General features: G+C 44.0%; 1 protein-coding gene across 1 annotated transcript in view; it reads right to left on the bottom strand.

Annotated features, from left to right (window-relative positions):
• The window catches only part of WWC2 (WW and C2 domain containing 2), a 185,491-nt gene that overhangs the window by 35,221 nt on the left and 131,562 nt on the right, over positions 1–18,708 (bottom strand). The window contains exons 6-12 of the mRNA XM_040966156.1: positions 17,284–17,413; positions 14,297–14,443; positions 13,200–13,273; positions 10,081–10,323; positions 5,131–5,220; positions 3,359–3,978; positions 429–558 (exon numbers count right to left, since the gene is read on the bottom strand). Of these exons, the coding sequence (XP_040822090.1) occupies positions 429–558; positions 3,359–3,978; positions 5,131–5,220; positions 10,081–10,323; positions 13,200–13,273; positions 14,297–14,443; positions 17,284–17,413 (1,434 nt within the window). The remainder of the gene's footprint in view (positions 1–428; positions 559–3,358; positions 3,979–5,130; positions 5,221–10,080; positions 10,324–13,199; positions 13,274–14,296; positions 14,444–17,283; positions 17,414–18,708) is intronic.

Here is an 18,708-nt window from a genome sequence, read left to right as displayed (position 1 = left end):
ATTCCTGTACCACCTCAGGTGAACTGAGCCCAGGGAAAGCTGACTGTTTCACAGGCTGTCTTTCCATTTGCAACGAGAGCCTGCTGCTGAGCTGTAGAGAAGGAATTTCTGGGGTCTGACCTGACCCAGCCTCACCAGGACACACCTCTAACAAATCTCTACATACAATCCAGCTTTTCAGAAGCTTCGTGCGCTAAACAAGCAGCAGCAAATCACCCCAACATCTCCACAAAAATCAAGTATTTCAAGACTTAAAGAGGGTTGGTTGCCTCTGAGTAAACCCATTTATTGATGATTTCTCTGGTGGATGGGAATGGCTGAGAGTGAAGGACATTCACAGTGTCACACACACACATGCTTACACATGTGCACACACACAGCTCTGAGCAGGTGCAGTGCAGCTAAAAGCCTCCCTGCTGAATCCTTACTGTTTCATGAAAGCTTCGTAGACCCCACTGTCCCCAGCCACGGACTCATCAGACACAGCAGCCGACACACCAGCTGTTTTCTCCCCAAGAAGGTGGATTCCTCTTCTTTTTGGTAATGACTTTTCCACATCTAAGGGAGGAAGGTTGGTAGCATTATTTAGAATGCCTTGCAAGGTAAAGCTGAGCGTGGAGTACACACAGATTGGCTGGTAAGGATTCCCCAGCATCACTTTCTCAGAGAGTCAAGGATGCCGTTACGCAAATCAACATATGAAACCGCCCTGCGACCCTTCAGGAGCCTTGGGACCCCAGCTTTCTGTTGTGACTTTGGAAGAAATATGCTTTTTTCTTTGTCCTACCATTATTTTGAGGGATGGCAATGGATTACTCAAATGCTCCCTGGTTGCTTGAGTCTTTCTTTGACGCATCCATGAGGGTGGTCACACATGGGGGCTAAGAAGCTAACTGCCTCCCTCAGCTCGGGGAAAGTGTGCAGCCCCAGAGAGCTTCTGGGTGACTCAAAGAGAAGGCTGCTTTCCTCATGGCCTCTCTCTTCCTCCCCACACACCAGAGACCACATTGCCCAGGCTTCTATTCTAAAAGAAATTATAGAGAAAATGTCTTTGACTTACAGGAATGTCTTACCAGCTAATACCAATTAAAAAAAAAAAGACAGAAAGAAAATGCAACTTTTTGTTTTACTCAATCTTTAGCACCAACGACCACTTAACTTTTATCTCTAACTCATATTCATCCAGGAGCATCCTGCGGCGAGCGAGGAGCACATTCGTTTAAAGCTGTGTTCTGGGCTGTAATAAGCCGCATGCCTGCGGTGCGCTTTCATCCTCTCCTCCGCGCCAGCCCAGCCAAGGGGGGGGGGGGGGTCTCGATTGGTATGCACGCCGGCCCCCTCCTGAGTCGTGACTTTACATCTTGTTAAGATGTTTAAGTTTTAAGGCTTCAGATTACAGGATTGATTGCTGCATTTCCCCTTTTATTTCTGGCAGTAGGAATGCTTTCTCCTTGATGATGAAGTGCCTTCTCTCTGGCCACCTCCCTTGGCGAGGGGTGAAGGTGATGACATGATTTATTGATTACCCCCAGGAATAACCACAGCAACCTGAAATTGACTTTGACGACAACAGAGACTGACTGAGGAAAGACTCTGTAGTTATTCCAACTTGTTTTTTTTGTCAATGATAGGCACAGGTGCTGTATAAAAGAGACCTGACTTCACCTGTGGCCCTGATGGGCAGCCTCCTGCCGCCGTGTGCGTGAGGGACCAATGGCTCAGGGATGGAGGTCTTGGACAATACATCTTTATCGTTCAACATAAGTGTTCAGCTACTGTCAGACACGAAACTGAATGTTACCTGCAAACAAAGCTCTTGGCTGTGTTTTCCCTTTGGCTAACCTATTAAAAATGATACACATTTTAAAAGTTTTTAAAAAGGTCTAATTAAAGCTTCAGATGAACCTGGCTCCAGCCACATAGACTCGTCTGAGAGAGAGAGCAGCAGACCAATGGCTGGGAGCAAGGCCCCAGCCAGGCAAGCGCCATAGGGTTAGGGATCACAGGCCTCAGGGCATCTGCCCAGCCTTCCTCTTCCTCCAGCCCTGGGCTTCACCTGCTGGCCCCTCCTAACTGCCCCAATGCTGGAGAAGTGGTCACTCGAGGCTCCTGCAGGTACATGAAGAGCAAAAGCAACCTGAAATGCTTGAGAGATGTTAAGATCCTTCAAATCAAGGACCCAGGAGAGTGCTACAAAGCACACACCGCTGTCTACGGCCATACCATCCTGAACGCGCCTGATCTCGTCTGATCTCGGAAGCACACACCGCTTGCATCTGTCTCCTTTCTTCCTTCCGTAACTCTCGCTGCTCTAAGGCGGGAACCGTCTATAGGGTCAGCATAGTGCTTCCTGGTCACTGCTCCATCAACCGGGCCGGGCCTGCACAGGGGCTTGATGCATATCCTGGTGTCAACCTCCTTTGCCAATGGAGAACAGCAAGCCCGGGAGGCTGGCTCACACGCCCGTCAAAGAGGTTGGATTGCTCTACTTCTTTACACTACTGAACTCTCCAATCAATTCAGACTTATAACTCCTAGGACCATACACGCAAACAAGCCAATGCTCTCCCTCTCCAGTGCCTACACTGCCTGTGTGGTAGAGCACACAGTGATGTGAGTTGCTCTGAGCAGGACCCCTATGGGTGAGTGCCACAGCTTCAAGTGAGCACCAGAAAAGCCTGTCAACAAGGTACCCTCTTGTGCTCTCTGAAACCACATCACAAGCAGTCAAGGTCTCCATTTTGCTAAGGAAAACGATTTTTAAAAGAGGGAGAGGGGAAAAACGAAACTCTTCCTATTATGAGTAGGTAGGCAGAACCCTTCTGTGTCTCTTCCTGCAAGTCTCACGGTGGCCAGAGGGTGGCAGGGTAACACCATGAACGGCATCCTCTTCCACCACAAGAAGAAAGGGAGTTTGGCACGGAACAAAAAATTGTATTTATACAGAATTCCCTGAGCAATCCAGACACTGAACCTTGCTACTAATTAGCTACTATGCTAATTGCCTTGGTTTTAATCTGCATGAGGCCATCTTTTAAAGGCAAGCCCACTTCTTTGCATGCTCTTTCTGGTCAGTCTATTTGGTAGCATAAAGTGTGCTCACAAGGTACACTGCCTATTAGCTGCCATACAGAAGGTCCCTGAACAAAATACAGCACTTAATGACTAAACTGGTTCAAAAGAGAAAGTGACTTTTACTTAATCAAGAAAACAATATCTACACCTTAAATGGAGCTGACACAAACACTGACACTGCTCACAAAAAAGTGTGAGCAGGACTGTCCTGGCTGTTTCTATGGGCAGAGTCTGCTTACAACTAAGTAATGGGGAACACCCGCAAGCGAAGGTCCCCACTCACCTGCAGCTCCTTCATACAGAGGCTCACTGGCACACCCACTAAGGTCTTTATCCTCCAACATGGCCTGGGATGCTCCTCCGGAGTCAGAGTCAAGCAGTATTTGATTTTCACCCAGGCCGATGTCTGCAAAGCGGCTGCTCAATTCACAGTCTTCGAAGTCAGCAGTGAATGGATGGAGAGCGGCGTCATGTGGGGACATGGGGAACGTGCCCTCCAAGACCAAGGGTGAGCCGGGAGGTGACAAGGAGGAAAGAGAGGACCTTGAGGACAGGGATGTCACAGACTTGGGGGCCTCAGACAGTGGTGGCGCGGGGCCGGCAGCTGTGGCTGTCCCCCCACAGAGTCCAGTCTGGCCAGGCTGGCCTGGAGACTTTACCACCTCATTTTCATGAATGGTGGTGATGGGTCCGGAAGGGATGTAACCCCCTTTGTCTTGTAGGAGGAAGTCCAGCTTATACTGGTAGTCGGCATCCAGCTGGTCGCCTTGACTGCTGTAGTACAGCTCGCTGGAGCTGAGTGAGTTGAGTGAGCCCCTGCTGGAGGTGTTCAGAGAGCCCCGGCTAGATGCCAGAGATCCCAGGCTGCTCCCCGACGACATGGACAGGGTGCTGGCCGAAAGGCTACAGGACAAGGACACACACCATCAGATACATCACAGGTGGAACAGCTTAGCACAGCCTCTAGGGGCTCCCTTGGGACCACCAGCCAGGAGAAACCCAGTGACACCAAGGAATGAGGTTAGCTTCCTTGTGTATTCACTTAACACTTGCAACTCTACTCTCAATTTCTACAAAAAAGATTCATTTATTTATTTGAGAGTTATGAGTTAGAGAGAGTGAGGGACATGGAATGATCTTCCATTTGCTGCTGCATTCCCCAAATGGCCGTAACAACCAGACCCTGGCCAGCCCAAAGCCAGGAGTCAAGAGCTTCATCTGGGTCTCCCACGGGGGTGGCAGGGGTCCCACACTTGTGTCAATTAGAGTAGAGAGCTGCATCAGAAATGGAGCAGCCAGGACTTGTACCCATCTGGGATGCCAGCATTGCAGGCAGTGGCTTTTACCTACTAGGTCACAATGTCAACCCTCAAATACTCTACATAGCAACACTATTCTTACTAAAAGCTACACTTTTGCAAACATTTTTTAAAAGAAAAGATCAAATACCTATCAGTAAATCTTCACGCATAAATATCTAGAAACAATTTTCAATTTAATATACCAATAGGGGGAAAAGGAGAAACCAACAGGGCCAAATCTTACTATAGCTGATTTACTTAAAAAAAAAAAAAATCCCGAACTTTTTAAAGATTAAATAAAGATAAGCAAAGGAAAACACAGGTTACACAGAAGGCTCCTGTCAAGCCTTTCCTCTTCCATGTGTAAGAATGTAAGGGGTGCATCTCTTTCTAACCAATCTAAGAAAAACTATGGCTAAATATTTTAAGGTGAATTTTCCCCACCCCCTACAATTTATTTAAGAGTTTTGGCAATGAGAGAAGTATGTTATTTTCCTAAGAATGGACTGGTAGCTAGAACATATCGTTGTCTTATGACACATTCCAAATGTATTCCCAACATAACCATGGGTGTTCAGGAGAAACCAGCCTATATAGCTTGAAGTCTGCTAACTTGAATGTTCACTGCGCTTGGGTGGCCACCTTCCTTACTTTTGGATAGCTGAACATGAAGTCAACAGAAACAGTGGAGGCTTAGATCCTGCTTAGAGGTAGCTGGGAGACCACCTTCCCAAGAAGATCCTGACTGCCTTACCTTTTGAGCTGTGAATGCAATGAAGTAGTTAATTTAGTAGTTTCTTCAAGTTTCTGTAGCAGCTCTTTCCTTCTCTCCTCCAGCTTCAACCTAGGAAAACAGGTGGAAGTTATTTTCATTTCAAATGATTAAAAAAAGCAAGAAAACTGAAAGATTCTTGTTGTGTATACTTGTCACTTGTCAACGAACGTGACAAAGGGACAACGGGACAGTCAGCAAGGAGGGGATCCAGGAAGAACACACAGCTGCACTAAATGCAGGGGAAACTCCTGCCCCATCCTTCAGCCACTGAGGGGCTCAGGATACAGGTGGCCAAACATCCTCCTAAGCAGGTAAGTAACACAGCCCTGTGAGTTAGGGAAGAATGGTGACCAAGAGAAAGGTGATGATAACAAAACATTACAGAATTATTATTCAGGTCTGTGACTTGGCTTCATATGAATGATGTGTTTATTAAAAAAAAAACTTCTAAAAATCGATTTTCTGACAAGTAGGGAGAGTTTCTATCTGCTAGACTGCTCTCTGCATGCCTACAAAGGCAAGGCGGGCTGCGGTAGGTCAAGGTGCAGAGAGACAACTGAGCTGTCAATACAGCCCACCCCTAGCCCCCAAGCTTGGCATGGACAAGAATACCAAGTCTGGTGCTGGAGCTGGGCATCAGAGGTGAGGCCTCTAATGTGTGGTGTGGGTATATAACAAGCTAGCCATCGCTCCCTCACTGAAATAGTTGACAAGAATAATGGGGTAAGATCAGAAAAGTCATCTTGGTATTGAATTAAACAAGGAATGTTCCAAAATCAATTATTACTGAAACAGGCAGTTCTAAAACAGATGAGTGTTCTGGTGATCAAGGAAATCAGCAGTGCCTACTGCTCCTGAGGAGTAACCTGGGCCTGTGTTAGCAGGACGACAATAAGGTGCCTTCCTTACCTGGCTACAGCACATCTACTAACCTGTGCCAAATTATCCTAACCTATCCTGCAAACTGTTTTTGTTTTTAAATAGAATGTTATGGAATTATGCACTTGAATAGGAAGTTGTTTTTTAAAAACTTATCAAACACCCTGGGGCTTATACAACTAAGAGCATAGTCTCTGTCATCTTCAGAAAGCATCAAAATAAAGCAGCTTGGAGCAGACAGGAGAGGCAGGCTGGGATGGACAGGGCGGGTGGAGCACACCTGGGTTTCCAGCCGCAGCTTTGTAGCTGCATCCCCTTGGGCAAGTCACTGAACCCACAGGGTCTCACCTTCTGCAAGTGGAAATGGCGATTACCATCCTCTGTGGCTACCTGATAAGGCTGGGGAAGGGATCAAAGAGACTAAGGGACAGAAAGGGTTCTGCGGACAGGAACAACAAATCCTGTTTGCTCTAAGCCTCAGCACACCCCTGCAAGGTGGTGATATAGAAATTAGTCACTTTTGTTTGGAGAAAAATAAATTTTCCCCAATTTTCAACCCCTTTGAAATGCTCTGGCGGTTTCTGGCAGTGAGGAAACAGTCTTGTATCTTGTTTATAAGTATCCACCCTTTGATGTGTCTACAATACCATTTCCATTATATGCTAAAATTTAAAAAGTTACACTGGCCATTTTAATGCTTCAAAGCATAAAATTCTTAATTCACAATTTTCAAAGGTTTATTCTAAAAACAAGCATATGCCTTTTTTTTTTCATTTTCTTAATCTCTCAAATATACACAAAAACACAGCATGGAAAAAATTAATAGAAAATGGAAGGTCTACAAAAAGTCTCAAACTCCTAAAACCCATGTCTTCTAAAGCGAGGGAAACACTTTTAAAATGCTAAAAGAAAAGGTGCTTCCTAGTGTTCCAAGGAGACACCAATACGACATGAAAACGAATTCCTGCGGTGTTTGCTCCGCGCACAATTGTCAGGAGCCAGCTCTCCCTTTCCGGGTCTGTGTTTCCTCTCAGCTCCCGGCACCTGGCTTTGCTGTTCCTGTTCACATGCTGCCCAATCAGCTCCGAGGTGCTGGGAGGCCCATGTCAACCTTTCTCCTTTTTCACTCCCAGTTTCCTGATGGGCTGGCTGCCCTCACAGTGCCTCCCTCTTTTTGGGGTCCCTGGGAACAGCAATTCCATGGGTCTCTCAGGGGAGGTACCCTTGCTAGTTAGTTGCCTTCAGCCAGGGGTGAGAAGCAACTGCTGACATCGGCCCTGTTAAGAGAGGCAGGTAGGCAGGGGGTTGTTGTCTGAGCTCTTCTCCAACCCAGGCCTTCTCATCTTGAGTGGACAGGAGTCTTTCCATGTGGCCCTAGAAGGTCCCTCTTGGAGGCCCTGCTGTCAGCTGCCCTCTGCACGGTATAGGGGCCTACACCCTCCTAGCTGGGCTCCTGGTGTCCCAAGCAACAGGCGCTGCCTGCTCTTCCCTGAACTTGGAATTCCACATCAGGAAAACTTTCATGGCCCATAGCAGAGTAAGTCCCTTCCATATAGAAAACAGTAAGAATAAAATTTAAAAAAGACACATTCATCTCTAAACAGTTGAATAAACCATTTTCCAGAGACAGGAGCAATTATTTTTTTTAACTAATTCAGAAACAATTATAACATCTTGGCAACTGTCAGGCAAAATTGTCAACTGTGTAAGAAAATAAGGAGCAATGGTAGTGTCTTATCAACTATAGAACAGCAGAGTATAAGGAATTCTCAGAGCCACATGGAAAGAACATCAAAGACGTATAAAAGGGCCTGCACGAAAGGATGTTTCCACCTGACAGCAATTTCTCTCATGGCCTCACAGAGCGTCCCTTTCCCCCAATGTCTCTACACTCACTAGGTGATGAGTTCAGTCGCTGCTGTCACGCCAAGCTACAGAAATACAGTGGCTGGAAATTCATGTGAATGCAGCTCCTTCCAAGACCCAAGCTCAGCAGGGATCAGAATTCTGTCTGAGGTCACCCCTAACGTGCCAAGGAATCCACAAAATGAATACAACATGGGAAATTGTGGAGGACTTTGGCAAGCAGTTTTTCTCTGACAGCCATGGAGGCACCAAAAAAAAAAAAAAAAAGTCAGGATCTAGTGTTGGTGGCACATGGTTCGTTCCAGGATGACACTGGGCTCTTCACAGAGAACCTCATTTCTCACAAATGTCTGCTCTCCCCACCTGCTTTACCACCGGGAAACACACTGCTTGGAAAGGCACTCCCTTCCAGCTCCACAGCAGTAACAGGTGGAGCAGAAATATCTACACAGAGCGGGGAGAAACAGTGAAAGGCAAACAAGACCAAGAGACAGAGAACCAGGGAGTAAACTATGACCACCAACAGCAGCAAAACCCAAAGGCCCACCATGCCGTGCCCACCATGCTGTGCCCACCCAGGAAAGCAAAGACAGTTCACTTCAGCAGTCGGGAAAGCTCCTTTGAAAATGCACAATAGTGAGCCATGTTTTAAAAGTTGTTTTTTTTTTTTTTTTTTAAAAGCACAAGATTCTCTTGCAATTTAAAAATAAGTTACTTGAGGAGAGAGAGAGATTGTAATCCAGGCTTCCCACGTGGCAGCAGGAGGTGGGTGCCTACAGCCATCCTTGCTGCCTCCCAGGGTCTGTACTGGCTGGCAACGTGTCAGAGACTGAACTAAGGCAATCCAATGTGGCACGCGGCGACTTCACTGCCAGGCCAACGGCCCACTGCAGGGCTGAGCCACCTGGAGCAAGCCAGCGATGGCATTCTGCCTTTGCCTTCTCATCTTAGTTCTCCGCTCCTCTCTGACTTCGCCAGATGGCCCTGTGGTTCGCTATGCTCAAGACTGACCCCAGATTAGCCTGCCGGTCAGCACCTCTGGACAGTAAGAGCAAAAAGGGAAGAAAAGAAGGGAAAATGGAAGGATGGACAAGAATTATTCAGATGGTCACAGAATGCGGTCTGTAGGGATTTTCTCTTTTCAATGCTTTTTCATGATTCCTAAAACTGTGACCCTGGGGCTAAGTGTTAACTCAATCAACATTTTCACTCAGAGAAACCAAGGTTCCCCTAACAGGGAAAGGCGACTCAGGGTGGGCAGGGCCAACCCCCATGCCAATTCCTAACTGGGAATGTTTGAGAAGCTTTCCTCTCTCCTACCGCATCTTTTCAAAGGTTTTAATATTATCCAGCCACACGACCTGAAACACTGATTGAATTCTTTTTAAGAAAGTAACTAGATCACAGTTGGGTGTCTTAAATTTAGCTTCAGGTCATCTGAGGCTAAGCTATACCAATGTAGAATCTTTCCTGTCACTGTGGGGCAAGCACTGTTCCTTGCTTGTTGGCCTCAAGGATGGGAGTGTATGCAGTGGAGCCTACAGGTCCTCACCACCCCAGCAGCCAGCCAACATTAAGGCCTCACAGGCAGTTATGTTCAGGACAGACACACACACACACACACATACACGAGCCTTTGCTCAATTGCTCAGCAAGCGTCTCTCCCAGAATTTCCACCCTCTTCAGTTAATCAAATCACAGAATCAAATCACTTCCCACAGAAAACTGTGTAATGAGAAGTGCTAAGATTTCCTTTACATTATCACCTTCTCAGGAAAGTGCTTCCACTAACAAACCAAATGCAAGTGAACATTTAGGACTTGTTAGGAGATCCCAGAGAAATGAAGGGGAAATAAACCTGTACGTGCTGGTGAACAGTGAAAGCTGGCACAGGAAGAAGCTCCGGCTGTGCCCGGCCATCTACTGGAGTGCAGTCGTGCATGGCTGCTGCTGTCAGGCAGTTAGTGCTGGACTGCATTCCTGGTTTGAGGTCAGCATTCCTCAGGGACTGCACATATGCGTATGTTTGCTCAGTCACAGACACGCGCGTGCACACACACACACACACACACACACACACACACACGGGATGTTGTCTGGGCTCAGGGCAGGCTGTCCTGCATGGCGTTGCAGCCGAGACCCACACTCCAGGCTGAGCTGACCTGTGGTGGGGACAACACAAACCTCTCGGCCAGGGCACGGCTTGGTGCTCGCCGCACGGCCAGCAGCTCCTCCTCCAGCCGCTGGCGCTCGGCTTCCAGCCGCTCCAGCTCATCCTGGGAGCGTTTCTGAGGGGTGACAAACTGCAGCTCCTTCAGCAGTTCTTCCTTTTCATTGATGAGCATCAGTCTCTCTTTCTCAACATCCAGCGCCCCCGGCCAGGTCTCACCATCCAGTTTCGATAGCTCGATCTTTAAGTTTGCCATACTGAAACAAAGGCATAGAAAAGGCAGATGCTGACTGAGAACTTCTGACACAAGGCAGGGCCATGACCCCTGCAGCAGTGGAATGGTCTCCCTGTGAGATCCCTGAGTGAGGTAGCAGCCTGCACTCCACTATCTGGTCCTGAATCACACACAGTGGTCATTCATACCTTTAAAGCATGAATGAGCTGCCTGATCCAAGCATGAAGATCAAGTGCATAGAAGCTTCAACCGCATGGTGCTTTGGGGCTGGGGCAGGTCTGCCAAATGTGGGAATTCCAGTATGAGGTATCTTGGGCTTCCTTTCAACAAACCAGGCATGCCCCGCATGCCATGAGATGCTATTCACTGCATAAAGACATTTTCCCTAGTCAAACAATAATCCCCAGGTCAGGCAGGGTGCAGCTAGAGGTATTAGGAGGTTGGGTATGAAAGAGGACAGGAAGGCAAGCAGGGGCGTGGTCAATGGTTAAAGCAAAGTCAACAGACTCAGCCTCCTGCCACACACCTCCGCAGCACACTGCAAAGTCTCCTCCCTGAGGGACTCTGATGGCCTCAGGTATGATTTACATTGCTGCATGCTCAGGACACTGGTCCCATCGACATGGTGACCAGCTGCATAGCAGTGGATACAGCAGCCTCTGGAGTGAAAAAGTGCCACAGTAAGGGAGACAGGATGAATCAGCTCCATGCCTTATCATCTTGTCTGATCTGTCTGGAGCTCCACGGCAGAAGGCAAAGTTCACCTAACTCCCCTCTTGATATGCATGTCCTGGCCACTTGGAATCAAATTGCATGATGGTTCCAGGAAGACCATCACACTTGCTGACCAGGTAAACCGCTTGTAGCTCCAAGGGATAACACCAGGGAAAAAAAGGAGCACAATCAATGTTAGCAAGAGGAATCTATGACCTTATAAGAAGATACTAGGTGACTGGACACTATTACAGCTCATACCAGAATAGAAGAGGACAGACATCAAGGGGGACGGTCTTCCCCTCTGCTGCAAGAATTTACAGAAGAGCACAAGAAAAGTGAACAAGAAACAAGACCAGGAACAAAGATGGATCATTCACAGCCCTGGACACTGTTTCTTGCTCTAGAAAAGATTAACACCTCCATCTGGCTGTGCACACATACTGCATTCCTCTTTCTGAAGGAGCATCTGCACTTACGATAGTAACATCAGATGTAACATCAGCTATTCTTTAGCTTTAACCACAAAATCATAAACAACTGTCTCAACGTACTAGAAAATTAATCAGCGAATTGCTAAATAAGCATGATATTATTGGCTTCATTAAGCACATAAAACAAAGGCTGGAGGAAAAAAACAGTTTCAGAGAAACACAATCTGCCCCTTTACTCATTTAAGACTGAGGCGGAAATAGCATTCTCAACATAAACAAAAACCCTTGGGATTTGCCCTGTCATCAACAACATTAGTAACTAACATAAAACCACACACGGTTCAGCAGTGTAACCAAGTGGGACAAACCAACATCTTTGCGTTGATGCAATGGATGAACCTTCCAACTCAGGGCAGGGAGGAAAGACGCTGGCTCATTCCTTGTATGAGTAAGCATTTGCTAAGCCTTACATTTTATTTCAGAAAAAGCATGCCAAATCTGGGGAACAGAACATGAAGAAGATTTCCAGGGGCACTTACGAAGAGAGATCCGTAGAGGCTCTAGAAGGAAGTATCTGCCAGCAGTCAGAGGAAAGCAAGCGCTCAAGTTCATCCAAGGGATACAGAATCAAGCCCAGAAGAATCCAGAACCTAAGGACATCAGCTTTTTGTTTTTTTTCCCCCTAGTCTCAAGAAATTCAAAATCTGTCAGGAAATTTTAAAGGTGTTAAAATTAGCCTGAGTAAACTTCAGAATGACCAAGTGGTTTACTCAAGCTCATATGGTTAATAATTGGTGGGACACAGGTTGTTTCCTTCAGTAAACTGATGAACCAAATATAACAGGAACATAAACTACATAGAGGCAAATATTAAATTTATTTTGTTTTATTAAAGCTAGCAACTATGGCCAATTACCTTTATATTTATCATAAATACCTCCCCATTTATAATGGTTATACTGCAGTGTCTGATGGCTTTCCTTATAGTAGGAAGTCATGACATTCTAGAAAGTACTGTGATGAGCTTTCCCTGTTTGTGGGGAAGTATGTGACAATTTTTTTCCCCCTGCAGGGTGTCAATGCAGTTTTTCCTAATGTTATCCTAAATAATTAACCATTAGCATTTTTCAGCTCTTAAAAGGAAAAATAATGAAGTAAAAACCATCAGCACCCTATTCCCCAAAATAAGGTGGTTTATGCCATGGAAGCAACCTAAGTTGACCTCCCAGGAATGGGTGGTGGCATTGCCTCACTCCAGAACAGGCGCGAGGTTAGCAAGGGTTTATAAAGAAGACGAACAGCCCTCTCCCTGAACAGCAGGTCACCTGGGCGGACATTACAGATCATCAGGGACACCAGTGGCATGACACCCCTCTCCCTCAGAGCAGAGGAGCAGACGGCAAAGATCACCTGACTGTGCCTGGCTGCCATCTGAGAGGCCACCTTCTCACTTCTGACTGCAAGTCAGGCAATGGAGAAGCCCAAAGTTTCCTTCTTTTTCCAGAAGAGAAGGGGACAAGTTTGTTTCCACATCTCTCATGAATTCCCCCTGCTCGTCACCTTTGAAGAAAGGGAAGAGAATAGAGAGGGGAGAGGGACAGCAAACCCCATATCCTCTATTGCCAGGCACCTTGGCAAGAATGTGTGGCAATGCCCAGCAGATGTCACCAGAGGAGTAGAGATCATTCTGGAACATACCATCACATTCCAGACACCCAAACAAACACAACAGCTCCCCTGTCATTATTACCTTCTTTTGGCTTCTTCATACTGTAGACTCAGCCTGACCTTTTCAGCTAAGTGTGATCTACTTCTCACTCCCATCTAGTAAAAAACAAAAGGGAAGAAATCAATTAACTTTGGTAATGAATGAGGTAAACTGCCTTTGTTTCTAGAAAGTGTAAGTAATTGAAAAGCTAAACAAGATGGCACTAAAATTGGAGAAAAAACAGTTTTAAAAGGCACTTACTTTATAATCTCAGTAGGGGCAAAACATTTCTTTTAATTCAACCTTGTGTGTTTTCCAAAGACTTTAATATCACTTTCTCCACACATTAAACTCAAGACAAAAAAATAGCAGGTAAATGTGTCTGGTGCCTAAGAGTTTATGGAGGGTGCACTGGTCAATAAAATTAATGAACTAGAACTAATTTCTTTGCTTTGTGCACTAAAAATTTCCATCATTTAGCTTCCAACTGTACAAAATATAAACTAGATAACTTTAAAAATTAATTTTCAAACAGGCAAGACCAACTTCCACCTCTACCTGTTTCACTTTCACAGCACCAACTTCAAGAAAGCATAAAAGAACACAAAAACAGTCAGAAACTTACTGAAGAGGACACACCTGATTACGGCATTCCTAAAGCAAGAAGGCAAACCATACCCAAGCAATTGTAAATACCTTCAAATGTCAGTTAAAAAACATAAATGAATATTTTAATATATCAACTGTGGGTTTGCAAAAACAGATTTTCAGGTTTGTTGGTTTCTTTTGTTTCTTGTTAGCCTTAGTATTAATTTGAAAGATTCCAAATTTCCAAGACGTGATAACAGGGATGACTAACAGGAAAAAGCTAAACTCTCCTATGTCTCTTGACATTAATTTGTGTCTCTGAAGTAACGCAGCGTAAGGGGCTTGGAATAAAAGTGTTCAAAGGGACATGTACTGATATCCTTAGCAGCTTATCAAAGATATGACTGCTTTCTAAAACAAGTTTTCTGGGAAGGCAATGCTGAAGGCACACAACCAGAGCACAGCCCCAGTCCCTGGCCCAGTTCACCATCCTGACTATAACTGCCAGAGCGTGGGCCTGTGCAGGGGCCAGCCCTTGAGCTGAGACTTACATCTCCGGAAATGCTGGTTTGTGAGCCGGCATCAAGGGTCTGTCTGGAGAGAGACAAGTGAGAGTTCACAGGACTGGATCTCAAATCTGGCTCAGATCTGCCCATGTTTTGATCCAAATGAAATCGCTCCTGTAGCTTGGCAAGACTCTGTTCAAGAAACAAAGCATTTCATAAGGCTTAGCATGAAGATAACGATCCTTCCTCAACAGGTAAGATTCAACAGAAAGGGCCAATCTTGATGGAAATAAAATAATGACTTCATTTTGGTAGGAACTTACCACTTTATATTAGTGAAGCATAACAGAAAAATATAATTCACATGACTTTGGAAGTGTATGTGAGATCATATTTAACCTTTACCTTTCCCATAACAGTATTTTATTTTTGTGAGTAGTGGTGTCTTTGTTATACGCACCTTTTTATTTTAAAAAATCTCATTAGGAAGTCTGTTCAATAGGACCCAATCTCTTTATGCAACAGAAATTACAGAAACAAAGAACGCTTATATGCGAAGAATTCCATCTTTCGTTTTAGACATAATAAGACAACTTCCTACTTCGAAGTTGTGGACAGGGCCCAATGTTCAGGATTACAAGTTGAGGCTCAGAGGTTGTGAAGGAGCGGCCTGGGTCGTGGCCACTGCGTGGGGGTAGGCGAAGCGCTTGGTTTGGTAAAGTGAATTTCAGAGTTACAATGAGAGCAAGAGCAAGTACTAAAAAAATAAACAAGTAAGACCCAAGAATTTGCCTTAACTGCTAGAGAAAAAAAAGCAAATGAATAAAGTAATATGAGCAAAAATGGTAAGAAGTCACCGTTAATCATCAAGAAGGTCTAATATTTAATCCTGATAGTGAAAAGTTTCCTAAGAAAGTAAAAATAATAAAGAGCTAGTATTTATTTTTACCTAACCTCTACTTTCTTATAAAAGATTATTTACACAAAATGTATGTACAAAAGGGATGCAACTTAAAGGCCCTTGCCAAACAACATATTAAATAACAAAGCTTTCAATCTCCTTGGGCAGATGCTTTCTATGTTAGCTTCTGTAAAGTGAAGGCCTTGGTGTTTTTCAATGACAATATATTACAATGCATTCAATCAATTTAATAGATGTGACTAGTATGTTTCCTAATGAAGTAGAAGACACTGGAAAATAAAATCACATTACCAGTACTTAACAGTAGGTATATTCTACGTGTGTGTGTTTATGGGAGTCTAAGGGAAAATAGTTTTCTTACTGTGTTCTAAGAGGTTTGAAAGCCATAAATCTATCCAATTTCCCTTCTAGGCCCGTTTATCTCCATGTCTACTAATATAGAGATTATTCTATGTACTTTAATATTTGAAAAGGAATCTAATCTTTTAATCTGGCTTATGCATGTGTGAATCCAAAGTTCACAAGAGAAATTTAACAGTATTAACTGTTAAATTATAAAATCCCAATGCACATTTATTTGCTCAAGTCCACTTACTCGTTTTTTTAAAGGACCTATTTATGTGCATTTCAGGAAACATTGGTTTTAATCAGCAGGATAACTGTAGAACCAAAACAAATTACTTACAAGTGAAGTCCTGTATGTGTCATGTGTATGTTAAAACCACATAGAGCAAGAGTTAAATCCAAGTCCTGTTATTTATCAACTGTACAACTCTAACTTCTTGCCTGCCTGTAAGCTCAGGGTAATAAAAGCACCTGATCTAATATAAGGATTAGGTGAATTATATATGTGCAAGGCTTTCTAAAGAGTGTGGCACCACCAAGTCAGTACTTTAAAGCATTTGCTATTATTACTGCCATCTTCTATTATATCTCCTCCTGCAATTTATTTCAAAATTTTCAAAACAAAACTTATGTAGATCCAAGACTTTTATCTATATTAAACTAACGTTTTGAAAAATCAGCATGTAGTAGTTGAATATGATATTTAAACACAGAGGTTCTATAAATGAGACAAACATCACCATTCACTTTAACATTTCCCCAAAATGCAGACTAAATTTTCACTCTGCTAGATAAAGAATTCTAAATATTGGAAACAAGAATTCTTAGTGCTCATAATTATGGGAGGGAGAGAAGTAAAGAAGGAAACATCTTTTAAAAATTAACTGTATTTTTATGCACAGATATTTACAACACTCATCACCGAGTGTGTGTTTTGTTTGTTCTGCACATCAGGCTGGATTCTTGGAACCTAACACTCCCATGTTGAGAATTACACAGGTCTAGCAAGGAATCTACTGCTATCAGCAGCTTTCCCAGGAAAATCGCTAGCTGGGTCAACATTTCCCACTTCACCCTTAGCTAGCTTCTCAGAATCACCTGGGTCAAAAACTTTTCTAAGTTCTTCACAAAGCCTTACACTCCAAAGACACTATGTACTAATGGCAGACAAGACACACTATGCAACCAGGGTTGGGAGTTCCAGGTACAGAACTCCACTTATCTGGGTCCCACATGAAGATTTTTCAAGGAGTTTCAAAGTGCACCAAGTTGCTAATCTCTTCAAGAGAGCTCCAGGATCTACCAGCCATTAGCAGAAAAGGACAGTCAAAGGCAGTTAAGTTTGTTAAGTATGACATCCCTAGAACTCGCAAGGGAGACTTGAATTGAGTTTCTGGCTCCTGGCTTCAGTTTGACCTGCCCAGATGCTGCAGCATTTAGGAAGTGAACTGATGGATGGAAGATCTCTATATCTATTATGCCATTCAAATAAATGAACATAAATAAAGTTGGGTTTTTTTTTTGTTACTGCTGGTTTTACTGGGTTTTTACTTTTCCTTTTTAAAAAATAAAAACATTTAAAAAAAGAACAAAAAACCCCATTAAACCTATCAAGAGCTTTGAACCGATCTGTTCTCTAAGGCAACCACTCTATAACAATCTCCTGCCCAATTCTGTATGAAAGAAGGGATGTGACAGCAGCTAGCATCCACCTGAGGGCAAGTGGCCAGGGCGTCAGAAGCTGGCAGGGTGCTCTGTGACATACCTGCATCAGATCCTGCTTTTCCTTTTCTCCAGAGCTAATAGCCTTTCTGATAGATTTTAGTTCAGTTAGGATGGCTTTGGCTTCAGTAAGTTCATACCCACTCTGGCCTCCAGACATCTTTTTATCAATTCTGTTAAAAACAGGAAAACAAAACAAAACAAAAAGAACATAGAAAAAAGTTAAAGGATGACCAAAAACAAGTCAGGCAGATAATTAGAACTGGTTTTTTGGACTATCATTGATGGCTGAATATTTCACTGCTTGATCTTCATATCACCCTTCCAGCCTGCCTGTTTCTTTTTCTTTATTTTTATATCACATCTAGCTAAGACTCCTCCCACTCCTACTTTATACCCAGTCCACCGGTAACCAGTTTCAGGTTCAAATAAACATATCTTTTTGCTTTCAGTGTGTTTGGATGATCTCATTGTTTGCTGAACCCAGACTCCATCCAGTGTTGATTCTGGTCTCCACCTGGAGAAAGGTGAAGGTCATGGATAAATGCTAAACATAGAAATGCCCCCTGCCATTTCCCAGTCACCCAGTTTTACATTCCATAATGTCTGTGCAAAATTTACCACAGTGCCTGCTACTTGACAAATGGTGAGTAAATGAACTGTTACTTCTATTGGTATATTCTACAATATTTGCATTGGCATAAGAAGTATCCTGTTTTTATGAAACTTATGAATCAAGATAGAATTGTTTGTCTTGTTCAACATGCTTAAATTTAGGAAGAAGGCAAGAGGGCAGATGTGTTCATCTGTCAATTCACACTGAATAAAGAGCTCTTCAGAGAGCCGATTTATTACTCTGGTGGATCCGTTTACCAAATAGACTCAGTCCACATCATCAACTTAGGCTGGACTTGACATAGCCAAACAAAATAGCCAATTCACTTGAAGACGTGGTATAATGCTCTCTTCCTACTCCCTGGCCATTCGTGCTGCCCAGGATTCATGATGACCACAGTGGGGCTTACTTGTGGTACCCAGGGTTGTGCCTCTGCCCTGCCAATCAGCAGTTCTCCAGCTCTTCGGGCCAGCTCTTGGCCTTACCCATTGACCTACCAGAGAAAGGCTACCTCAGGGAACAGACAGAATGGACTTGGAGCCAGTGGACTTAAATATTTAATAATTAGTATTTATTTTCAATGCAAAAGCTGTAATCTGAAGAAAAGCCATCCTTATCTGTCTTCCAAACACTGAAAATTAAGTACAGTTTTTAGACAACACACTCATATTTCCCCAAATATTGTTTTAATAAACATTAACCTTTTTCCTGTTGAACAATTAAAATCTTAAAAAAACTTAGGAAAATAAATTTGGTTATGTCATTTGACAATAAAAATCAATGAAGTCCCACGATTTTTAAACCACACACTTGCATAATGCAAAAGGTGTTTGGGATGATAAGGAACATGAG

Source organism: Ochotona curzoniae, unplaced genomic scaffold (assembly GCF_017591425.1).
Source record: "Ochotona curzoniae isolate NIBS_2020 unplaced genomic scaffold, NIBS_Ocur_1.0 scaffold_4505, whole genome shotgun sequence".
NCBI lineage: Eukaryota > Metazoa > Chordata > Mammalia > Lagomorpha > Ochotonidae > Ochotona > Ochotona curzoniae.
This window is presented reverse-complemented; position numbering and strand designations above follow the sequence as displayed.